Genomic DNA, 25,814 nt, shown 5'->3' on the forward strand with positions numbered 1-25,814 from the left:
GACTACGTGGCAAAGGGCAAAGCTTTTCCACAGTGTTGCAAGGCACATATTTCACAGGGGTGTATTGCTGCTCGCCCTCCTCCTCGCCTCCCCCAAGCTGTTTGTCTTGCTGCGGGATCAACCTTTATTTCCTAACAGCCCCACACACAGACACACACACGCACACACACAAAGAATAATAATAATAATAATAATAATTAAAAAAAAACACATCGGTAAGTGGTTCAGACAAGGAGGGAAAGCCAATGGGCTGGCAAACCGAAGCCGATCATCTTCTGTGCTAACTGCAAGGGGGGAAAAAAAAGAAGTAACAACATGCTGAAGTCATTACACACGGCCGATGCGCTGCTGGCGCCCGACCCCAGCTGAGCACCGCGCCGCAGCCCCTCGGCCCTGCCCCGGCTGGCCAAAAAGGGCAGAGGGCTTCTGCGGTGGCACTCGGGGGGTGTGTTGTGGGCAGACGGTGCTCCTGTGTGTGTCTGTGTGCATGTTTCGGGAGGAAGGAGCTGTGGCTGCGTCCCACCGCACTCAGCGTGCCCCCCCCTACCCCAGCTGGGCTGGCGCCGCCTGCGAACACAGGCAGAGCCACTCAGCGGGCTGGTAGCAGTGAGGAAACATTAAATATCACCCCAAATTAAAAAAAAAAATAAGCACAGGGAGGTAAAGAAATACAATCTTTAGTGATGGTTACGCTGCACTAATCCACCACCTTCAGGCCAAGCCCCAGCTTTTTGCCACCCCGCAGGGCGCACGCAGGTGAGGCTGCGCGCCCGGGCACCCCGCTCGGTGGGCACAAACCCACCGCGGGGTGACCCCGGCAGCAGGACGCTGTTTGAGCAGCTCCACGGGTGGCCGGGCTGCACGGAGCCCTCGGGGCACGCCTGGTGGCCGTGCAGCTCGTTCTGCTTGTAGTGCCTTGGCTGCCCCAGGCAGCAGCCCCCAGTTTCCCCGGTGAGGGAGGCTGCGTGGGGAAGGGTTTGGGGCAGGTGACGAAACCAAAAAAAAACCACCAATTTTGGGCAGTGCATAAGCAGCAAGGACGGGCAGTGCTCCCTTTGCCAGTGCGGGGCACCAGCTGCTGATGCCGGACACCAGGACTGCGGCAGCGCATCACCCACGCCTCGGGCACGGGGCATCACTTGTGTGGGTCCCCCAGGCCTGTCCCCAGCTGGCAGAGCTCTGCAGTCCCTGGGTTAGGACAGGACGCGGCCGCGTGGCAGGGTGAGGCACAGGAATGGGCTCTCAGCTGCCCTCGCTGTGCCCGGAGCCCCAGGGACCTGCCGGCGTCGTCAGGCAGGGTGCAGGGGCTGTGCAGGGGCTACTGCAGGGACTTGACGATTGCCCTGAGGGCGTGGGGCGTCTCTGAGACGGAGGGGGACGAGCTGTAGAAGGTGTTGGTGTGATTCCTGCGCTGCTCGCGGAGGTAGGGAGGGACGGATGAGCTTTTGATGTGGAGGATCCTGGTGTCCATCACCTCGCAGTCGATCTGCATCATCACTTCGTAGTCCTGCCCGTTGATCACGTTCTCTGCAAAAAAAAAAAAAAAAAAGGAGAAGTCAGAGTCAGCCGTGCAACCTCGTGACACAAGGGCATCACAAAGCAGAGCTTTCCGGACACTTTTCTGGGTTGGACTGGCTTCGGCTGAAGGCAGAGGCAGAGCTGGAGCAAGGCGGGGGGGATGGGAAGCCTTTTGTAGGGTCACACGTGGAGATCTACTGTGCACGGCACAGCCCCGGCCTGCTGCTGACACTCCAAAGGCCCAGCCCACGCTTAGCATCTGCACTCACGTGTAGAAAATAATGTTACATCTTTTCTTTTCCACTTCTTCATCTGCACTTAATCACGAATGGCATTTGCAGTGTCTAACATTTATTCCTGCAGAGTTGTTCTTGAGCTACTAAAGCACACAGCTGGTTAAAGACAGGGCAGAGCTCAGAAAGCTGAGTGTTTTCACTTTCTTTTACTGGCTTAAGAATCCTGTAACCCTCCTGATACTGAGGATCTAGAGGAATTTATTATTTTTCAAAGTTAAAAACGTGAACTCTCAAAACAATTAACTGTGCCTCATTAACGGGCTGAGCTGGCTGCTGTGCTCGCATGACACCGCGGTGCTGCTGACCGGGAAGCCGTGACCAAGCAGCCCACGATGGGCACAACCACGGAGACGTGCCTTTGGGAAAAATGTTTGAGAGAAAGAGCTGAGAAGGAGACAGTGATGGTTTCCTCTGCCCTGAGAGCTCAGCTGGTGGCAAGACACAGAAGCCACAAGCTGCAAGCACTCAATGAATGTGGCAGTGATGGCAGCGAGGAGCCGAGGCTGCCCAGGAGCCCGTCTCCCTGGGAGAAGCCCAGAGATGTTTCCAGGAGGGGAAGGGAGCTCGGCTTGCAGAGGTTTGTGCATGGCCTCAGGCTGGGCACGTCTGCTGCTGCAGAAGCTGCTGGGCTTGCAGGCGGAGGCCCAGCAGTGCACATGGCCAGCATCTGCTGCCCGGCCGGGAAGGTGGGAGACGATCCCTGCACAGACAGCGAGCCCAGGAATGCGAGAGCCGAGATCAGGTTTCCAGGCACGGCCAATCCTCGCTTTCCCGAGTGAGAACTGCTGACTGCCATCGGCAGGGTTTTCTTTCTGTGCTGAGGAGGATGGAGGATCACCTAATGGAAAGCGTATGGACTGCAGGAATGCAATATACATTGCTAATTTTTACTGTTTTCCTGGATTAGCTCTGATTCTGGATGACAGCTGACAACCGCGGCCGGACCCTCTTGCACCCTGCGCCACCTGCAGAAGCCATTAGATGGAATATGTCTGGTGCAGTAATGAAAAGCAGGAGCAGACCCTTGCGAAAGGGGGCTGGGAAATCAAAGCTCCCACCTGCAGGAATGCACCGCAGACAGCTCGACGTGCCACCGAGCCACTGGGGCCAGGAGCAGCCGTGCTGGGCACCGACGGCCGTGGCTGTGCTGTGGAAGCTTGTCCACAGCGTTCGGAGCCCTGTGTGGGGCTCTGTCTGAGGCCAGTGTCTCCGTGTCACCCTGTCTCTTGCCCTTTGGTTGCCAGCAGACAGCTCGCGGGATGCAGAGGGGCTGGGATGGTGCTGCGCAGTGGGGAGCAGGAGGAAAGGCTGAGGGAGCCGGAGAGCCCAGCCTTTGGGCTGGGGACAGCTAGCAGGAACAGATCCGCTCCCTGAAAACACAGCTCCTCAGCTCTCCTGCTGTGGAGGCGATGGCTGAAAAGGAGCCCAGCCCTGAGAGAAAATCTGCTCCAAAGCCACAAGTGGATGAGATGGGCTGGGCGGGCAGCCAGGGCCAGGAAAACCCCTCGGGAAGCTCCCCGAGGCAGTAAGGGGACCCTGCATTCGCCTGCAGCAGCCAGCCCCGTGGGTTACCACCAGGCTCCCTGGCACTGCACAAGCCGGAATAATAACACCCCAGAGAGCAGCGACGTGAGCGAGGGAGCCGTGCTCTGTGTGGGTGGCAGCCGAGAGCATGGGAACGGGCTCCTCCAGCCTCCCGCTGCCCTGGCTTTGACAAAAGCTCCCCCCGTGACAAAATCCAGCCCCAAAATGTGTGTGAATGGGCACGGGAAGGGCAGAGCTCCTCCACCTCTGGGTGCTGAAGGCTGGCACTGCTCCGATACTCGCTGAGCAGAGGGGAGGCAGCTCAGAAACAATTCCTCATGGCTCCGGCCTGAGCTCGAGCCCACGGCATTGTTTCATGGTCTGGATGAGGACTGGAGAGCGTACTTACAGGGTTTCTGGAAGATGCTACGCTGGAGAGCTTTCAAGCACCTTGGAGGACTGGATTAGGCTACAGCTTCACTAAAAGAGAGGGGCCGTCCAAAATCCTCAGGATGCGTTTCAGCAAAGGCGAGAGCGAAGCACAACGCTCGGGAGGACTCAGAACACGAGTACGAAGGGGGCCGGGCAGGAGCACTGCAGAAAAAGCTGGAGGGCCGCGGAGGCTGGCTGGGCGCAGGCCAGCAGCACAACAGGCCTCGAAATCGTCAGCTCCACTGCGAGAAAAACAGCCTTACCCTTGCCCAGGTTTCTAACGTGGCACCCATCGAACCTCCTGCAGGGAGCTGGGGTCGGTGCTGGGAGGACTGACCCGGCTGCAGGCCAGCACTGCCCCTGTGTGCCCCGCGGGGCTGCTCGCACGGAGCCACTTCTGACGGCTCTCGCGTTACCTACGAGTGGTGTTCTGTGGGATTACACAAGTGAAAAGGGAACGGCTGTCCCGGAGAGGTGTCGGGGTTTATAAATAGGTTTATTGCTCCTCCGTGAAGCCCAGGACGTACAGCCTTTCGCACTGCGCGGTGTCAGAACAAAGCTCCCAGTTGGGCTTCAGACGCTCCCCTTTGCAGGCCAAGAGTGCTGGTTATTAATTGCGAACAGCTCTCAGGCCGTGCTTCGTGGAGGCTGTTTCAAAATACGAGCAAGGTAGCTGTGCCAAGCACTGCAGTTCCCTGCCTGCACCTTCCCGGAGAGGCGTGCTGGCCTGGGCTGGACCCAGCTCCCAGCGCTGAGCCGGGGCCGGGCAGCACAGCGCCAAGCCCCCAGCGCTGCTCTCCAGGGCTCGCCGCGGCTCCTCCGACAAGCAAACAGGCTGCGAGTGCCAGCTGATGAAAGACAAAGTCAGCAGCCCAAAGTAAAAATGTCCAGCAAACAAAGCCGAGGGTTATAGCTACTGCTACCAATTACTGGAGAAGGTGGAAGTTTGTCTTAACCTTTGGAGCACCGGATTTTCAAAAGGCGTGTGAGAAAGGGCAAGAGGACAGAGTCCTCCTTCTCCCTGAAGGGAGCTTTTCAGTCAGCCCCAGGACCCACACAACTCCTTTATTTGATGCCAAACGCCATGGAAGCCTCTCTCCATAAGGTATCACACAACCACCAACTCTTTTAAAGGCACCTTTGCTGCACACACGCTCCCACCCTTTGTGTTTTCCACGTTTCCTTCTAACAAGAGGGCTCGCTTTGCCACATCAGATTCCCCACAGGGTCCGTGTCGGTGTTAATTTGCACCTCCAGCCCCTTCAGCAGTCCCATCTATCACAGCAGCAGGAACCCAGCCAGCCTTCACACAGCCATCAGAGGTGTTGGTGGTTGCTTTGCGCTAGCTGTGCGACGCTGACAACGATGAAGTTTGGCTTGAAGAATGATTTAGCACCAAACCACCAAAACAATTCACACTGCAACCTGTCCCGGCCCGAAACAGAGATTATTTTAGGGCAGTGCAGAGCTGAGAAAGCCAAAGAGAAGGGCACCAGCTGCATGCAGCTCCGGGGCTGGGCTGCTGAAGTGCTTCAGCTGTCCCCAAACAATCTTCAGGGGGCTTTCTCCGCCCCGTCACTGCTGCGACCTTCCATCCCCTCCATGGAGCGGTGCCGACTGTCCGCCACATCTGGACAACGTTTCCGTCTGAAGGCTTGGTGTGCACTACCAAATAAGTATCGAAATGCAGCAGCGTTGCTGTAAAAGCTACCGAGACTAAAAATACACTCATTGCAACAACGCAGCAGGGTTTCTAAAATATTTACAGATTTGCTTGTTACACGGGATTACTTGAGGCAAGGGAGAAAGTTAGATTGTGACCCAAGTCATTTTTTTTTTTTTTCTTAAATCAACTTTCTGCCTCCAACTATTTCCAAGCAAACCAGTCGCAAGAGCCTTGTCTCTGTGGACCCTGCTGCCCCCAGACCCTGGGGTGGGTTAGATGAGATCCTGGGTGTTTCTGCTCTGCAGGTCTTCCCATGGAAACCCCTCCCAGCTGGTCTCCTACCTCCCTGTCACATCTTTCATGCTGCAGCATCGCTGTTGCCTCTGCAAGAGGATGCTGGGCATGGCCAGAGAGGGCCCAGTTTGGGTAAATTGGGCTTGCCGTTGGTTTGGGCAGGGAGCCGAGGGCCTCTCAAGAAGAGATGAGAATCAGTGGTGCTGATCCTCGCAGGCACAGCATTTAAAGCTCCCTCAGGTAGAGCATTTCTTGGCAATACAGAGACACTGGTGACAGCACTGGCTGTGGGCATGCCTCTTGCTGGCAGGATGGCCAGATTTGAAACCCAGCCCGCTTAGGCAATGCTAACTGCAAAGAAGGAGGGAAAAGGGAAAAAAAAAAAAAAGAAGAAAACAAAGGCAAGGCACAGAGGAGTTTTCCTTCACAGAAAGCTCTCTTGGGAGCACAAGAAAGGAAAGAGGCTGGGGAGAGCAACTCCGCTCGGCAGAACCATCCCATGGCTGCTCGGGAGGCACCACGTGTAAACAAATCTGCAGAGTCTGCAAAACCAGACAGACCCACGCACAAGACAAATAGCTGTACACAGCAGAGTAGCCTAAAAAGGAATTCCTCCGCAGGCTTTGTTCACGAACAAGGGCTGGGAGCTTGTCGGGGGCAGCAAGCAGGGGGCTGCTCCGAGCGCAGCAGGACGGGACCGAGAGGCATGGGCACCAGGTCAGGGCAAGTACGTGATTTTGGGGTAGAATAAAGAGCAAATTGCTGCTTCCTCGCCACCTGACCCACGGCATTCATGGTTCTTTAGGTTCTGTTCTGGCTCTTCTCTCAGCCATCTCTTTCCAATTCAGCAGTGATAAGTTACACTGCTCTTCTTCCTTGGCTAAGCTGGAGCTTCAGGGAATGGTCCCCAGTGAGCAGGAACAGCTCGGGCAGAACCCAGCACTGTAGGTTTGGGCAGGAACACTCTTTCCATGTTTTCGTGTTGTTTTGTTGTTTTTTTTTTCATTTTTTTCACACCTGCTGAAACGAGTCCCACTCTCTTCTGAGACCTTCCACCCTCTGAGGAGCTGCGCTGCAGTGAGCCCCGGCTGTTGGCACCCCTGGCACACGAAGCCAGGCCAGCTGCTTCCACCTTTCACTTACAGCTCTTAGGGAGACGCTAACCTACACGCCAGCCTTCCCCTTCCCTCACAAAACCTCACTTTCTTTGCAGAGTGTCTGCAGAGCTACCATTTCACAAGTTTTCTCAAAAACCAAACCTGTTATTGCACCGAGGAGGCTGCCTTATCCTCGAAATCGCTGCCGCTGAGGCCCCCAGCAGAGCACCCTTGGCTCTGCAGGAGCTCTGCTCTCCCTTCCCAGCCCAAGGTACCCACGCGTGCTCAGCTCCAACAGGTTCAGCCAACCCGTGCTAATGTGAGACCTGATTGTTAACAGTTCCTGATGCCACTTGTCACTTGCCATCCCCATGTTTATATATCCTCAGACACAAGAATGCTTCAAGTGCTCTTTTACACCTTGGTCCTCTGCAGGCACTACAGATTCCCTGGCAGGCTTCCTCTGAAAAGTTGTTTTTATTCTTTTTTTATGCCTTAAGCGAGTTGTTCCTCAGTATCATTTTTGGCTGGGCTTCTTACGGCTTGATGCTAAGTCTGCCAGAAATCGTGTGCTTTTCCTAATTCCCTCATTTGGTCACAGTGTCTATTGTTCAAGAGAGCTCTTCTTACTTCTAAGAATCTACTTTAATGTATTATTTAAGCCTGCTGGATTTTCTAGGGTCCTTTTAAAGGTCCTTTTGCACTGTCTTTAATCATTCTCCAGACCACTCGCCAGCATTTTACCCTATTGTTTTCCTTTAATGTTTTCCCATTCTTACGTAGCCCTTAACCTCTGAAGTCGTACTGTAGTATCTACTTCACCATTTCAATTTGCAGGCACTTACTGATAAAATTAACTTAATTAGTCGACTTCATTTGCTTTTCCAGGAGGCAGCCATCACTTGTTCACTGACACGGACCTTTTCTGTCACCCAGTGTCATCTGTACCCTGGTGTTAAAGTGTCTCCCTGATTTAAGAGTGAAGGCTGGTGAGAGCCTGTACGCACTCCCAGTTCAAATGTCTTTACAGGTTGGATGTTATCCAGATAATGAGCTGAATTTTCCACCTGTCTCACTTGGATACATAAAATTACCTCATTTATTTAGATACTGTGATCAGCCCTTGCTTGTAGAAGCGTGTTTTTAATACCACCTCCTCGAAGCTTCTGTCTGCATGGGGCAAGCACTTTCCTCCACGGGAACTTCTCTGCTACAATAGATTTGCCAGTTAATTAAAAATAAATACGAATTGCACACGTGCTGCCGAGTGCCTCCCTGAACAATGCACACTAATAAAAATGCTAAGTCTGCTTCAAAGACTTCTGCCTTGCAGCTACATCAGCAGGAGATGTCCAGCTTTAAGACACAAGCGCTAAAACATGACTGAAATTGCAAAACTCCTTCAGGTGCTCAGGAGGTATTTTTCAAATGCTTTCCTGCAGCAACGCTGACGTTGGCTCACACCAGGAGGCCAGCACCAAGTGCTAGAGGTACGGCGACCGGATGAAGTGGGCTAGGAAAGCTGCAGTGTGGAAGACTGGGACTGGGGTAAGAGAACAAGGCAGAGTCCTGCTGGCCCAGCTGGCTGCAGTCTCCTAAGAGACTGCAATCAAAACACAGAAAAGACTGTCTTGGACTGCTGTGTTTTTACTGATCTCTAGGTTTACCCCAGTGATGTTCTCAAGACAGAACTCATAAATGTGGACCTCATCTACCAGCCCCGTTTCAGCTCTTTATGTTTTTACAGGGTGAGCTCATTACGTATAATTATGTTTCAGATCATGGCAGAAATAAAGAGCTACCAGTAACCAGGGCCGGCCTATGTATCACAAACATAAAACTGTATTTGCCACCTCTAAATTAACACGACGAGGAATTATGTAATCTTCAATTTACAACACTTGAAAATGTATTAGGGCAGATCAGCTGGAGTTACGACGTGCCGCACAAACACAGCTCAAACCAGCTGAGACGGAGAGTGCAATCTCACTGACCAGGATTGAAATTTCCTTTTTTGCTTTGCAGCACAGCTCTCGGCACGGTGCTGACTGTGAAGCTTGGTGGGTGAGCGTTACCTACACGGCAGAATCAGCATCCAGCTTTAATGGGTATCTAGGAGATAGGCTCTCTGCAGCTCAGCTCCAAACTCAACCTGGCTCCTGCGGCTCCGTACCGGCAGCTCATGGCATGGGTTCCTTTTTTCTTCCACGCTGTGAATTTTATATAGCATGGCTTTTATATGGAAAAACAATCTGGTGTAGGAACTCTACGCTGGCACTTGAAATAGTAAATCTGAAGCCCAATTAATTTGTGACTCATTCTTTACCACTTCTTGGACAACATGTTCCCAAGAAAATGCCATCTGTAGCATTTATCCTGTCTGTGCAGGGAAGACCAGTCACACTGGGGCCTTAGCCAGCTATATCACACAAAACTCAAGAGATTTTCCCGTTAACGAAGGGGCAAAAAGACACAGAAGATCCTCTGAACTCATCTTCCTGTTCTTTTGAATACTTAAAAATAGGTTACTTATTTAGCAGTTTAGGTAAACAGACCATTATGAAAAGTCACAGGGGAATAAGCCTTTATGATTTCATTTCTTGATCGTTTCCTGTCTAACTAACTAAACATGAACTCAAATGACACGGATTCCTTTTCTTCTGCATGCAGAATATTTGAATGATTTCTGTCATACTTCTTTGACTAATTTAATCTTCTCCTTCCTGTCAAGGACAACGCGCATTAGCAGAAAAGTGGTGGGGACTGCAAAATCTCTCAAAGAACAAAACTTAGCAAAAACTTGTGATTCAAGCTGAATCTAGGCAGTGATCAGTTTTATGTTCATGGAAACAGGGAAGATGAGGGGGGTTATTCTGCTCTGGTAAGCAGCAATTTCACATCACTTTGAAAAGAGAAAAGCAGTGAGAACAGCAACATCTTACAATCTGACTAAAAGCTGTGGTTAGAGTTCCTTGACAAAGCCTGTCCTGCCAAGCTTTCGGCCCTGACCTCTGGAGCAGAATTTCAGATGAGCTCAAGGGGTGAAGCACATCTGTGACACCAGCAAACCGCCGCTACTACAGCAGGACCACGGTAACCCAACACGCTGCTTGTCTGACTGCACACCAGCACAGCAGACTCTCCATGTCACAGTCCAGGCACCAAAATCAGCTGCTGCAGAGAGTCCTAGCCAAGAGCGAGCTTCGGCTTGTGTTTGTCCTGGTCTGGCTTCACCAAACTCCTTGTGCTCCTCAAATGGACAAATTTTGAAAATGGTTTGTAGACTTACAGCACGGAGACATGTTCAGATACACTATTCTATATCCTGACTGAGAAGCCTTGCTGCTTTATAGGATTCTCAGTGACCTTCTGAAAAAAACGCTAGCAGTCACCCTACCTTCGTCTCATAGATTGTAATCCTGCCTGCACAACTTCCAGACCCTCTTCCCATACACTATAGCTTATAAGGCTATGCTGATTTCTCAGTGCTTTCTGCTAAATCCAGCCATAAAAGCAGATTCAGCAAGGGAAAGCTCTCTGCAGATCATGCTTGTGCAGCCCAGAGATGAGCCCTCTCTCTGTACCTACTAGCCTGGCACGAGCTTCCCAGTCTGGGGCCAAGCACAGCAACCATGAGAGGGAGCCACAGGGATTAACATCTGGCTGCTAAGCACGAAGAAGGAACTGACAACACCTAGAGACAGAAGGCTACCTGAACTGTGAAGCAGCAAAGGAAAGTCAGCCACCCGTAAATGTATTGTTTTAGACCTTCCTTGCTCAGTGACTGGGAATTCTGCTCCTTCTCCTGCAAGAGGGAAATGACATCTTTTGTTTGCTTGACCCTGAAGGCAGAGGAAGTTGGAGACTATTTTTTTAACCCCGAGACATGAGAACTTATAGAACATTGCCATTTCCCAACTCGATTTTGTTTTTTATCTTCCTTCTCAGCCTGTGTGGGTTCTGTTTGCCTTATGGATTTTTCACAGAGTTTGCTACCAGCCTTGGACATCTGCAAGGGGCTGTTGCACGTGGCTGTCAGTTGAAAGAGCGTCCTTTGTAGCTGCGTGCAAATATCCGTGCTACTTGATGGCAGCAAGCTCTCTGGTTTTGATCAAAAAGCCTTCCCACTGTATTTGTTATTAGCCATTTTAATTGAAACGTGGATTATTTCAGAGCACTTTTGAAGTCTGTTACATCAGTAGGGTGAGAATTGCTGGAAAGGAAGGCCGAGGGAAATAGCTGCGAGCAGGAGCTGGCCAACGCAACCGAGCATATGGACTTTGCAAAGCTCTCCATTCCGCTCGGTAGATTTTTACCTCTAAGAGCCTCTTTGGCTGTTGTGCTTCATCACAAAAAGCAGCTCTTAGGCTAACTCCATCCAGGAACACACACATTACAGAAGATCAGGCACACAAACAAGTATAACAAAGGCAGGCTGAAGACAAGTCCCATTGTGTGACATCAGACCTCGGACCTATCCAGAATATCTGCAGAAAATTCAAAAAACTCTGCTCATGGCTGTCAGTTCTCAGAAAATAAGGTGAGGAACTTGTCTGCTGGCTGGACATGTACTTGCTTATTGCTAGGCAACTGATAAACTCCCCTGCTTTCAACAGCCTTGCTGTTAATGCTCTCCTTGCAGCAGCTCTCTCTTGGATCGACGGATACTCAGGACTCAGTAACCAACTCTGGTAACTTATTCCACGTACCAGCAGCTGAACTGATCCCCATGAATCAGCCTCCATGTAAACAACCGCTGGCCCTGACTTCTACACTTATGTATTGGGAGCAAGGGGAAGGGGAGAGACTAATGCCAAAGGACACGTTGACATAGTACAGGATATCCAGGGGGTTCTAGGAAGAGGATGTGCAGCCTTCACCTCCAGACCACGAAGGATCCCAAATCTGCACGATGTGAAGACCGTACATTAGCCCTTACGTGAAATCAACAGGAAACCTGCAGCTTAGTACTCAGCTGGTTGGTTTCCACGTGGTAAATGGCCTGATGCTGGCACTAACAACACTTGTGCTTGTAACTAGCAGAAAGTCCAAGGCACTAGCTCTGCTTCTTCCAACATCTGCAACACCAGCGTTTGCCTGGGGAAAAATACATTAACCAAAGTGTCTTCTTCAGCTGAATTCTGACTGCTGTCTCCTACAAGGAGTGGCTGTACAGATGTTCTCTCTTTTGCACGCTGCATGGAGAGGACTACTGGTAGTGTGCGCTGCGCTGCAGAGCTGCGGACGTCCTGCAGAGACAAAAGGCCCGTGCTTGGGGTCGGAAGAGTGGCTCAGCTGTGCTGCTCTCTATAGGTTATTTTGATCCAAAGACCCATGTTATAACCCACTGCATTTTTTACAGCAGTTAAATAAATACAAGACTAATGGCAAATGTTTTCAGTTAAACTTCAAGCAAGGCACCGCCTATACGTCAATTTGGAACTGGTGTAATGAGCCAACACGACTCTGAATTACAATAAAAGCAAATTTAGGAATGAAATCTACTGGAGACTTAACTGGTCTCAAGTGCATAGTTAGATTTCTAAAATAATAGCTGCAATCCAGCATAACAAACATGACTTGCTCAAAAACAAAAGCTGAAGTTTAACTGTAAATTGCAGTTGGCTTTCATTCCCATGAGAAACTGTCAGATATTTCTTCTTGGAATAACTTCTCAGCAAAGTCATACCAGTGGTACTCCCAGAACCACGCACGGTGGGACTAGGGCTACACAACTCTGCTTTTTTTCCCTCCAGGCTTATCAAGCCCGGGTTACTTAGGTCCCATCAGAAAGATTGTTTTTGACTACTACTTGTGTCCAGAAATGCTGGGGCTTCGTCGTTGGGCAGAGGGAGGTCAAGACGTGGGCTCAGCTGGCTGCAGGGACCGAGGGGAGAGTTGGGCTGAGTGATAGCAGCCAGCAGGGAAGTGGGACAAGGGTAAAGCACAATGAGAGCAGCTGGGGAGGCAGCAACGCAGAAGCTGATAGCAAGCACTGGCTGTGAATTGCAGGAGTGGCCTGGTGAGCATGGAAGGGAGGCTGGAACAGGGTGGGGAGAAACCAATCGGTGAGAGAGGAGGGATTAACATGCACCAACACAGTTGTTGTCTACTAAAAAAAAAAAAAAAAAGAAAAAGAAAAAGAAAAGCAACACCTTAATACTTAAATATATTTCAGAGTTAACACACTTTCAGGCACCGGCACACACGCCCTCAGTGGAGGCTGTGCTGGCTACTGGTGCTCGCAGAGAGGCATTGGGCAATTCAGGCTGAACAAGAGACAGAGCACATAGGGTGTATTTAAAAGGCAACGGCCACCTTTAACCACATAAAACTCTGAATCGTTTTTACCAAGTTTTTGCCTTGAAAATAAATAACTGTTATTGCTTTGTACAATATTCTCTTAAATATTCCAGCTACAACTTCCATTGTACTGAACGCACACACACACACACGTCTACTAGAAAGTTTTCTTTCGAGATCTGCCATCAGCTGAAAAGCACTAGTGCTGCTGGACTTGCATCAAGTTTTCCCCTGAGAAGAATTACGAAAAACTTTTCAAACTACAAACCAAATTCTGTTTTGTACACGGGTGAAAAAGAGTCAAAACAAACCTTGCAGAGCTATGTCACTAACCTCCACGTCGAGTCACACAAGACAGTGAGTGACAACTCGTTTCATTTCCCAATCTCTGCCCGCACTTGTTCTCTCCCCATTGCTGCTGCTGGGAACTGCTCAGTGAGCTCAAGAGTCTCCAGCAGAGCTCAGAGGGCACTCAAGAGATCAAAACACAATCAGAAAAGGATGACAGCCCTGCTGGTAAAAGACCGTCCAAGTTGTTCAAAAAGTCCTCTAATGAACTGTAAAGCTGTTTCATGTTTGTAAAGTGTTAGGGGTAAATGTTAGTACTCAGATAAAATTAAGATCCTGTCGAAGAAATCAAGTGAAGTAGCTGTGAAAAAGATTCAAAGCAAAGGCCATTCTACTTGTACTCCCTTCAGCTCCTCTGCCAGTGGCAGTGAAAAGGGTTTCCCTTCTTCCACAAAGACCTGTCTGAGGCATGAGGAAAGGCAGGAGTTCTTTCACTCAAAGCTTTGACAGTTCCGCGCAGGGAGACCCAGCCTTTTCCAGCAGCCAATTCTCTGCAGGTGGACAAAGAATTAAGGTGGGCTTAAAAGCAGAGCAGACAGCTTGGAGAAAAGCTTCGCTGTCAGCAAACTTCCAGATGCCTCTTCAGGACACACTCAGTCCCCACAGAGGCAGGACAGGGTGGAGGAGCAATGTTCTCAAAGGAGAGGAACAGGTTCGTCTCCAGGCAGAAGTTTTTAGGGAATAGTCTCCTATCAGCAATCTACTAATTATCACATTAAACATTATGCCAAGGTACCCACTGCCTCTTATGTATCTTGTAATTTTCTTCCTAACACCTGGCCGAGTGTCACAGAGGAAGCAGTGTTTGATGCCATTGTTCACGTAATTGCTGTCCTCGTGTCTGATCCATTTCAACACCTCTACGAAGTCCCAGGACATTTTTTATTTCCTGGATTATACCGACGTTCTGAAGAAAAATCCCAAAAAACTCCAGTAACTGTAATTTCACAATGTTTCATTCTTAATAAAGGGTACGATTTATCACTGGACTCTGACATGCATTTTCCAAATTATATTTACTCCAATAACTGAACAGCTATCCCACTTCAGACTCAATAACATTTTAAGAATAAATACTTTGTAAATTAGAAATCGGGTTTATTCTCCAAGTGATAAAGTTCACATTTGCATGTGATAATTCAGCTCAGCCAGAAAAGGATTTTTGTAACAGACATGAAAAGGGAGTTTCAGACTGAGGAATGCCAAAAATAATTCTGATACATCTAATAAAAATTTCCCTAAGACAGCCGGTTATATATTATCACTCTAGACTTACCATACTGTAGTGCATGGGAAAACATAATTATTAAGATGTTGCAAGCCCGAACTGATGTGTTTGTTTGTTTATGGAAATTTATGTCATCAATGTTTTTGGCACGCTTGAATTTAACAAAAACATTTGGGTTTATGATTCACTTGTACTGTAAAGCATGTATTACAAAGGCATTGCAGTGTATAGATACTCAGTAAGCAAAGTTTGTACTGTCACAAGGTTCCTGCTGCATTTGATGACTGTGACAGTGACACTGTCTTAACTTGTCAGCTCCTCATCACATGAATTAATGGCATATTTGTACAGTTCAAGTCATATCTCTCACGTGGGACTAAAACGGAGGCCAAGATCATTTCTTTTCACTAATAATCCTGTGCCTTTAGTACAAAGCTGTTTTCTCTGTTTTCTATGCACGAGGCCTCTTGTGACAGTCTGGGATGCCAGGCATGGATGATGTGCCAGTATCCCTTTTCCAGGGAGAACTTAGTCAAGTGCCAGTTTGACATCTTTTCCAAAGCTGTAACAGCGGCCGCTTAGTCTAAGCTTGGTTTCCATACACAAGTCAGGCATCTCTTTGAAATTATTCTCCTATCAGTCTCTTTCATGTTTTGCACTTACCATTGATGTTTACAGCTGGCAACACTATAGACATCTTTGGTCTTCTGGTCTTGTTGTGTGTGGTGGCTGGCAATAACAGGTGGTCCTGAAAAACAGGGGAAAAGATGTGTTAAATCTACCCTGGAAGCACAGAGCTGGGAAAATTCCTTTCCATTCTGTGTTACAGGCATTCCACATAAAAGTATTTATGACAGCTTAGCAATTTCAAATTGTTGAGAGAGTCTTCCAAAAGTCACAGCAGTTGCTCACGCTGTGCAACCAAGGAGAAATCCCTATCGCATGCAGCAGAATATGAAAAGGCCTTGATCATGTGGAGAGAGATGGAAACTCCTATTAGGCCCTAGTTCAACAGCGTACTTATGTATATGATTAAAGTAATTGAACTTGACTTCAATGATATTTAAACATGTGGTTAAGGGCTTTGCTGAACTGGAGCCTTTACTGGCAGTGCTGTCTGCTTTCTATATAAATATCGTCTTGCTGTATCTATGGCAAGCTCATGCCACATGCCTCTTGCAGCAGGGCTCTATCAGTTAGGGCTGTGATGGGCTGTGAAATACGGGCTCTGCTGACAAAACCTACCAAGGCTGTCCGATGGCAGAGCTATGCCTTAGGAGTTTATTTCAGCTGGGAGGTGGCTAGGCGCTGCCGTAGGACAGGAGGGTTCAAACCATCCCGGGTTCTCAGCAGCAGCAGCTGTGTCTGCAGGAGAAGCTCCAGACGTGGACCTGACCTGCCAGGAAAAATGCCGCCTTTCCTCAGTTCTCTTGCTAGCTGTTGCTGAGCTCGTATCACTCAGCCTGTCATCTGGGAAAAGAGAGCCTTTCCCAGGCTCCAAAGAATGAATTCAAGGGTTTATTTTCCCACGTGTTTGTCCCTCGCAGCCCCAACAGCTCCGAATTCACCCCGTGTCACTGAGAAGAACCAGGCCAGCAGGTGCCATCACGTCGAACACATGGAGACAAACTCCTTAAGAAATTTTTGCAACTGCCAGAAAAACAGACCTGGAACATCTGCCTTTCACTCCTCAAGATCCAGGCATCTATCTCACATGGGTAAAAAGCAGAAGGAAGCTTGGAACTTTGATCTTATTTCGTGCTTTCCCAATTGTAAAACTCCCAAGGTATTTTAGGAAAGCGGCACTCAGACACCTTACAAGCAGCTCTTCAGCTCCCTGGGTAAGGCTAAGAGCAGGCACACAAACGCCTTATGCTTCTGGATAAGGTTTTGGTAGCCTGAATTATACTTCCTTCAGGACACACTTGTTAATTCCTTAATTTCAGGAGAATATTTTTCCCATTTTAGTATCAAATCGCTCAATTATTATGTCTAAAATTCAGGGTACTGAGTTACACACAGAGTTAGGTGTTAAATATCTCAAGATATTCTGTAGATATTGCAGAAATATCACTGCTTTTCCCCACAAAAAAAAAAAAAAAAAAAAAAGACTGACGACAAGAAAAAAAAAACACAACTTCAATAAATGAATATAATTAAAACCATCTTGGTACCAAAATTATAAAGCCACTCCAGCACAGTTCTCAGGCTACATGTGTAATTCCCATCTCATTCCTGAACCACTGAGATTAAGACAACATTCAGTAAGACAACGAACTTTTTTTCAACGAACTTAAGTTTTTTCCCTGAAAAACTGCTCTGAAATTCGATGAGGCCCACATCTCAAGGGAACAGCCTGAAGGTCAGATGCCCATCAGAAGTGCAGTTTGTGACAAAGTCATGATCTGAGGACTATTTTATATTTTTATATTAAAAATGGTCGTCCTTGTCTTTTTTATTTATTTTTTAATGCTTCTGAGAGTCTATAATACTATTACCTGGCAAAAAACAAGAACTGTACAGAGGAATTATTAGAAGTTGCTACTATTTTCTGCTAACATATCTCAAAATCAGTAAATTAATTGACACGGCTTGCTTTTGTTTCTAATGGCACCTTCATTTACTGTCTGTATAAAATCCATTAAGAAGCAACACACAGGCTTTACAATCAGAGCCACTCTACAGAAATAAACAGCGATGTCATGGCAAAGTTACCAAATGACTAGATAGCAACAAAATGAGGAGAACTCCTAATTTTCCTCCTACATCATTACCTTCTTGGCAGACCTTTTAAACCAATCTTCCAGTGCACAGCAGCAGTTTGAAAGCCTAGGTAGAAAAGTTTTGATAATCCCACTGAGGCTACCCAGCTGGTGAGAGGTCCAGAGCCCACAAACCTGTATGGAGAGGCAGAGGGAACTGGGCTTCTGTCTTCTTCCACTGAAAAGGTGAAGGGACAACCTAACAAGCCTATGACCACCAGAAGAGTGGCTATAAATCTAATGGAAAAAAGCCTTTGGTGTGGTGCCAAACAATTTACCAGTCGTGACGGTCACATCCGCTAGAAAACAATACTTTACTCAGAACATTGCCCTGAAAATGAGGTGTAAAATTCAGCTTTCTTAGTTCTGCCGCAGCTAGAATCCATGTTTTTAATACCAGGAATAGATGTAATCTCAACTAATTGTACACTTCTGTGAATTATTTTTCAAAAGCTACAACCAAGAAACCCAGCAGATAACCACTACCTGCTCTCCTTTCTCATAGTTCGTGAAACAGGATGACCAAATGATCGAGCTGGTTTTTGCTGATCGGGCAACTGAACGGGCTCAAGCCCCTTTTGCAGGGCTGGTGCGATCCTGTGGCAGCAGTCGGGGGGAACAAGGTCACCCCATTTCGTACCCTGAGTTGTGCAGGTGGCTCAGCTGAGTGGCCCACACCTGAGCTATTTGCCCTTAGCTTCCAGGTTCTGAAATGCCTCCTGGAATTAGGCAGCACAGGGCATTACCAACTCACCTGCTACACCACGCTTACTGGTACGGTTTGAACAGCGTGTGAAGGACTTCTGCTCCCCTAGCACACAGTGAGACAATGAAGTCATTTCCACTCACATTTGTGTATCCAAACACGCTTTGGAGTTGCTGCACAACTCAGGGTTTCAACACCAACTTTGGAGAAGACACACAGAGAAAAACCCAGTCAGTGCTACGTCGAAGCTACTAGCAGGAGCTGAAGTCCAAAATGCACAGATCGTCTGGAAGTTGAACACAGCCCCTCTCTACTACAAAGAGCTGGACAGGTTTTTAGTTCTTTTTTAACCTGGAGTTAAGAAAATTGATCCAGCTCCCTATCACCTTTATCTTTAGTAAGCAGGACTGTCCCTCTGACAGCCGGTCCTAACTTGCAAGGTACAATGCAGGATATCATAAATACTTTGCCTACAGTTTGGCTACCCACAACATTTTCTTGAGTCCAGAAGACTTCAAATAGTCCACAAGTTTTACAGAAAATAATGCCTAATTATTTGTATGCAACATAAATGAGTGTAAAGTGATTAGAAAGAAATGAGACATTTGGAAACATAGTGCAAATGCATTTCTAACATGTAAAACATTTTGTCCTGTCCTATCTTATTCAAAGTAAGCTGAATAGCATCCCATGTGCCATCCCACGTGCATCCAGGGGAATGTGACGCTATTACTCATCCCTAATTTTAAACACTAGGCAAAAATATCTAAAATTAAAACACCGTTTGTGATATTAACACATGGCATAAAACTGAAAATGAATAAAAGCAAATCCTACAAGTCAGCATCTGGCCCATGAGCATGAACATCAACCAGAGGCAAAATAAATCACAGCTATTACCCAACAACAGATGGCTTTGGCTTGCGCCAAGATTTGCACTTAGATGAGATGACAATTTAAATAGACGACGCAGACCTGAAAGTGCTGGCATAATGACTGGAAAAATATCAGCCTGGAAAGACAATATTTCAAGTGAGCCCCAAGCTTCAGCATTCTCATTTTGCTTTTGATCATCTCTACAGTTCGGTGATATTGAAGCCAGATGAGATGTACAGATACAGATATGGATAATAAAAATCCAGCCACAAATGCATTACCTTAATTTATTAAGCTGGGATACAGAAACACATTTTTTTCCTGGGGGTAAAGTCTGAAGTTATTTGTTAAACTTCTGATAACAATCACATTTATTAAGTCCTTGCAACCACAAAGCATTGAGGGCACTATATAATTAGGATATAATTAACCAGAGTTGCAAACATTAAGAAGTTAGGTACCCCTATAAAATGAATATCCTCACTGAATCTTTTTGCTTTTCTGGCTATTTCAGTGTCTGCTGATCTGCTTCTGGACTCAACAACACATGGAACCGCAATAGAGATTTTAAGGCTTCTTCCATATGATCAATGTTGTCAAAGCTCTAACAGGGATTTAGCTTTGGAGCCTCATGTATCTTTAACCCTACAGTCAACTGGCAAAAGAAAGCTTCATCCACTGTGCTAGAATATTCCCAAACTGGCTGTTCCTGCCTGCAGCTTCAGCCTGAGTTGTAATATGGGTGGTTTGTTTCTCAAAGTACCTACTACCTAGAAGTGCATGACAATTTGCAGGCATCTTAGCCTTCATTAAAAAAAATCATCTCTAACTCTCACAGTTACACAACACAGAGTAAACATCGTCACTGCATACTAGGAAGTTTCATTAAATGCAGGAAGAACATGCTAATCCAAAGACCTTTTAATTTATTTTTTCTAAGCTATCATCGTTTCCAAAGCTGGACTCTTGGCTTTCAAATGTAAAGAACTGGCAATAGTGCTAGGGTTGGGTTTTGCAATGCATGTTCCATCAGCAATGCTGCACGCAGCAGCAAGCGTTTCCCAGGGGAGCTGTATGCCACATAATTACAGGCAATCTATGGAGTTCCTCCCCCATTTCTGTTTGTCTGAAAGAAACAACCATGAATTAATGCTTGCAGCCTGCCTGTGATGTAGGAAAATAATATCGGTGCTGTGGGAAACATTTAGAGTAGAGGTACATGCATTTGTGGAGTACCCGAGTGGCACGGGACACAAAGGAACAGATTTCCCAATCACCAAGGCTCTGCACTCCCAGTATGAGCTGTGTTTCCTGCTACCTCGATGTTATTTTATTGTTAAATCAACTCCCCAAGAGTTATCTTACCTTCTTAGCTGATGTGCTTAGGTATGGGTAAGTGTTTTTCAAAAGCTTTTTCAAGTATCCTGCACAAAAGCATCACCTACCCCAAAAATCTGAACACAACTTGATTCCCATGTGCTTTATTACGGTGTTTTTAGCACGTCTGCCTGTATAAGCATTGGTTCTCTGACCTTTCCCTGCTGGTTTTGGACACAGAACCTGCAAAGTGTAGATGTGCTCCACGTGGAAGCCGTGACCCCTCTCCTGTAAGACAGGCCTTATCTTTGCATCTCTCTTCTTTGCTAGAAGACTTTGCTAAGATGTTCAGATGAGCCCAGCCCGTTAGAGATCCATCTCCAATGAACTAATGACATTGTTTTCAAAAACAAGTGACATTTGTTACTTTACAGGAATAAAAGCTCCACAGAGACTGGCCTAAAATACCAAAGGAAAACCTTAAAGTGCTGTTCTCGTAACTTGCCTGGATGAGGAGGTTTGATCTTTACCACTGCCTTGGAAACGAGCAATGTGCTCGATTATTGCAACTGACAAAGCCACTGCCAAAGCGGAGAGGGCAAACAAAGCCAGGCGCCTCGGCATGCCAAAGGGTACTCTGTCCAGACAGCTTTAGAAGATTTTTGACAGTAAACAAACACTGTAGCTGGGCATTTGTTCATCTGTTTATGACTAACAGGTCTCCCAGGGAATCCTGCCTCAATCTCTTCCAGCCTGAAGCTTCACAGCGGCGATTCTCAGACCGTGTTACAACTACTGCCCATGCGGACTGCAGAGCTTCCCACATCCGACTCAAGTGCTGGCGGTTCCCCAAAGCTGCTGAGGGTACCATTTTTCTTTAATCATGCTACTTTTATTACTGCCCAGCATGTCCTGACAGCTTAAAAGCTTATCTATCAACTATCCAGCCACACCTAGTGATCTCAAGATGAAGCAGATACAAACCAAGTGTTTATTTCACCACAAAAGCCGTGCATGAAATCCATGTATCATCTTTCATATTTTGTTCTGACATCTGCAGGGATTTCAGGTCAATGAGATGAGACTGGAACTTCTTTTGAGCTATGTTTTGGCCACACAAAGCCTGTGAGATTAAAATGTGCTTCCACAGGCCCAAAAAGCTACGTGCAGCCTCTGAGACAGCCCTGGACGAGCCCTTTGAGGAGCTGGAGTGTTTAAAACCCTGAGCCGACAGCGGGGTTGCTGGGAGAGCTTTGCTTTCATCTACCACAGACTTCACACTTTCTGAAAATTTCAGAATAATTGCTTCAGGCTGTCTGGCTGTTGCCTGAGATGTGACGTTTACGCCCTGATCTCCTAAGTAGGCCATCGAACCGGCACCGAGCGCCATTACAGGCCTTGGCACGCTCGTCCTGACTGGGAAACCCTAACTGAGAAGCTGGAACCTGGTTCTCCACACAGCCTTAACCCAAAGAGGGCAAGCCTCTCTGGGAAAGGAAGCTGTTCTCGAGCTTCCTTTCCAGTAAGTTCTAGAAGGGAACTTCCTGCAGCCTACCCATGGCCTAAGGGCTGAATCTCATTTTCCTCAGCAGTTCCTGAGAGTGCCAAGCACATAACGAGGCCCACGGTGTAAATGAGAATCAGGCCTTGGCATATCTGTTTCTGGTTTCCTCTGTCTGTTCGAAGAACAACTGAAGAGGACGTGTAAGAAAGTTTACAAATTTGTACAGGAAATGGCTGTATAATTTCACTATTGATTTGTTTGGGTGATGGCAACCATATGGTGTCCTGAGGATACACCACAGTGGATGCGGCAGTGGTCTGCCTAAAAATGCCAGCAGTTCCTGCAATGTTGCTTTTGATACCAGAGGACATTAAATGGGGAGGTCACTGTAGAAGGGAGGGTGCCTCCAAAACTACTGCTATCCTACTGGTGCAGTCTGACCCTCACATCTGAAAAGCATGGGCATGGTTTTGAGAGAAGCTTAAAAAAAAGAGAAAACCAGTTAAAACCTTTACACAAACCACGTAGCCACATTATTTGCCCCTTATACCACAAACCGTGAAAGCTGCACTGCTTTTAAAGTTGGGGTGTCTGTGTTTTGTTTCTTAACGCTTAGAAACCCAAGCAAGCCCATCATGGATGGATCCTTACAGAAAACACGACATGCAGCGATGTGGATGGGAGCGAGTGGACGATGGGACAACGACTGCAAGGAATCCACAGAAAAACCCTGCTAAAAATTCACAAGGTCTCAGCCTCTCCGCACCGGTTCTTGACAGCTCACCCTGGGAGGCCACAGCAGCTCTACTGCTTTGGGTTTAACAATAACAATTTCACTTAATTTGAAAGCGTGCTGGCTCTCCATATATTAAATTGAGCTTGGCTAGCACTTATTAACAGTTTGATTTCGCAGTATGTTAAAGAATTAAGTCTGTAACTGAAAATTCAACCCCCACACCATAATCGTAGACTTAAAATGTAGAAGTGATTAAATTCTATTCTGAGACTGGGAGGTTGTGGGGGTATAGAGAAACTGTCCCATAACAGGAAAGCTCCCAGAAGTGGTGGGAATGGAGCTTCTTTTTCTGCTTTTATGTCTGCCAGCAGTGCTCCTGTTCACATCGGTGCTGTTCCAGTCCCAGTGTTTCTATGTGCAGGTGGTTTATACAGCTTATTCATTGCAAGCAGCCATGACGTGGTGAGATATGCTTTTTGTTTAAGCATTTTACCAGAAATAACTCAATCCCACGGTCAATAAAAAGCCCTGTAGAATAAGGTTACACTTTTCTGACATTCCCAGACAATCCTTTACAAATACCACCTAACGGTGATCTGGAATACCTTCTGGTCACTATCCCCGCAGAAGAGAGGGTGGCTATCCAGTTTAGTTCCCACATGAGAAACCCTTTAATGAAGGAGTCTTTACTGCCTTTTATTATCAGCTGTGTTACTGCCAGATGTGATAGGGCCTGGGCTGCAAAAACTAAACTGACTGGGAAGCATCTCACTGTGAACCAGAGCCTTGTGAAAATCCCAGAGACCTCAAGGGAATGGAAAATTTACCCTATTACAAGTCTCATTTTGAGGAGTTTCTTCCACTCTCTTCCAGTGGCAGCACTGCTGCACTTCCAGGAGCAGGGCTCTGCCTTGAAGGTCAGCACGAAACGTTTGTGCAGTGTTAAAGAGGAACAGGGGCCACAGATGTCTTCTGAATTAAGAACTAAAAAGGTTATGGAGACTAACAAGGATATGGAGACCTACTGCAAACTGTCCCCCCTCTGCAGATAACAAGGGGAGACAGCAAACATTACTACAGCAAGAGCTACTACTTTGTTCTGTCCTTTCACCTTTTGGATTGAATTTATGCCTTGTCACCTTAAAGACCAAAAGGAACCTAAAAAGCAGAGGGCAAATTAAGGTTTAATTTAGATTTTTAAATGGACTACAAGTATCTCACGCTTATACATTTATTCAGATCACCTCTCAAGTACCTCTCAACTTCCAGAAGATCCAAGACATAACAGCAGTCAACATATGCCTCTTCTTCAGCACAAAAAACCTCTCCAGGTATAAAGACAGAGGACATGGTTTCGCAATGACTTGAAGTTAATTATGCCTTCCTGCTGCTGAAGCTGTTCCTAGTTTCCTCCTTCTGCCTGTCCTGGGCTGGGCATTCAATCACTGCCCGAGAGCTGATGCTGTCCTCCTCTGGCTCTGTGGAAAGCCATCTTGCTAAGCTGGAAATAGGTGGTGTGTACATACATGACACTTTCCCCTACCTGCCTTCCAGCTGCTAGCTGTTTTCAGTGACTGCTTTAGAGACTTCCTAACAAAGATGCAACTTGCACATATTTAGTAGCTCTTAATAGATTTCTATTACATGAACGATCCCAGTCTTACCTCGAATCCATGTAAATTCACATCTACATTTCGGCACGGCATTCCACAAGTCTACCTCTATTATATGAATCACTTCCTTTCCTTTGTTTGAACCTGTGCACTACTAGCTTCATCTGCTGCCCGCCCTTTTTCTCATTTGTTACCCTACTCAGTTCCCTTTAGGTAGAAGACCAATTTTACAACTGAGAGAGCAAGAATAAAAATGCAAAGAGATCTCCCAGTATTCCTGCAAAGTTAGAGAAGATCAACACAACAACTTTCTGATGCACAACAGAATATAATACAAAGTATTGCTTAGGTAAACCAAAGGTAGCTGTAAAGCAGACGTCACATAAAGGCGGAAATAAAAATATATAACGTTCCTATTTTCTATTTTCATGGCTTAAAATCCCTTTATTAAACTTCTACCACCAAATAGAGGGAATTATGCTTTAAAATAACATTGAAATATTCTGATAATTATTAGTCTAATAGTAGAATCTGTCTAGTGGCTTCCATGAGAGAATTGCTGTCTGCCTGCAGGAATCAGAATATAGCACAATTCCAGAAGCCAGGCCAGCTGACCTTACGTCCCGCTGAAATATCTGTCTTAATCCGGTTAACACAGTGACAGCAGCTGCCAAACGACCAGCTATTCTCAGCCCTCCCATTCCTCTGCGAATCTGTCCTTCTGTAGCTTCTAAGACAAACCTGCCTCGTTTCTGTGTGAGCTTTTTGAATCTCACTTTTGACTTGCAACACGTCCTAAATAGGAGGCACGAGATACTATCAGCATTCCTATGTGAATATGAAATACTCTGGGAAATCACAGTTAGCAGAAGCTCTATTTTTACCATAAATGTACTTTTTTTTTTTTTTTTCAGTTTTGACTTTTTTTCTTAGAAAAGGTATAGGAAAGAAAAAAAACAAGCCCTTGTGAACAAGGAGGGCACAGGACAGACTGGACAGAAATCCAGCCAATTAAACTTTTTTGCAGAACTGCTTTGCAAGGCCCAAAAGTAAAGAACAATGCATGCATTTGCTATGATGTAATTTTGGTTTGGCAGCAGATTAAAAAAAAATTCCTAAACGCAAAGTAAGAGGATGTGAAGAACAGAATTCTATGTTTAAGTAAACAGTTTTGGTTAAAATCATATCGGGAGATTTCTTAGGACTTGAAAATGCTTCGATTAATTTGTGTGTTATTTGTGGAAATTGTCTGTGTACAAGACTAACTGGAAAATATACGTGCATATGAATGACTGACTCCATTCTGTGCTTCTCTAAGACGAAAACCATCCCAGCTTATACTAGTTGAAGAGCTCTTCTTATGTTTGATAAGGATCAGATTTTCTTCTAAAGGCTCTCTCAATCAACCCAGCATAATAACGCTAAAAAAAAAAAAAAAAGTTAGTTCTAAGTTATCCAAAAACGATGTTTCTCTGCCATTTTGTGCCCTTGTTAGCTGTATAAGCACAGGAATGCAGTTCTGTATTTCCCAGTTGAGTCTGTCAATTATCTTTGTAGATTTTACAAAGCTGTAAGACCCAAAAGGAATTAATTA

General features: G+C 46.7%; 1 protein-coding gene across 2 annotated transcripts in view; it reads right to left on the reverse strand.

Annotated features, from left to right (window-relative positions):
• Positions 1 to 661: 661 nt before the first annotated feature.
• ATF6 (activating transcription factor 6) overlaps positions 662 to 25,814 on the reverse strand; it is a 72,856-nt gene continuing 47,703 nt past the window's right edge. For both annotated transcript variants that reach the window (XM_032192508.1, XM_032192507.1), the window contains exons 15-16: positions 15,370 to 15,454; positions 662 to 1,527 (exon numbers count right to left, since the gene is read on the reverse strand). In XM_032192508.1, coding sequence (XP_032048399.1) covers positions 1,319 to 1,527; positions 15,370 to 15,454 — 294 coding nt within the window. In that variant the 3' untranslated portion in view covers positions 662 to 1,318. The remainder of the gene's footprint in view (positions 1,528 to 15,369; positions 15,455 to 25,814) is intronic.

Source organism: Aythya fuligula, chromosome 8, assembly GCF_009819795.1.
Source record: "Aythya fuligula isolate bAytFul2 chromosome 8, bAytFul2.pri, whole genome shotgun sequence".
NCBI lineage: Eukaryota > Metazoa > Chordata > Aves > Anseriformes > Anatidae > Aythya > Aythya fuligula.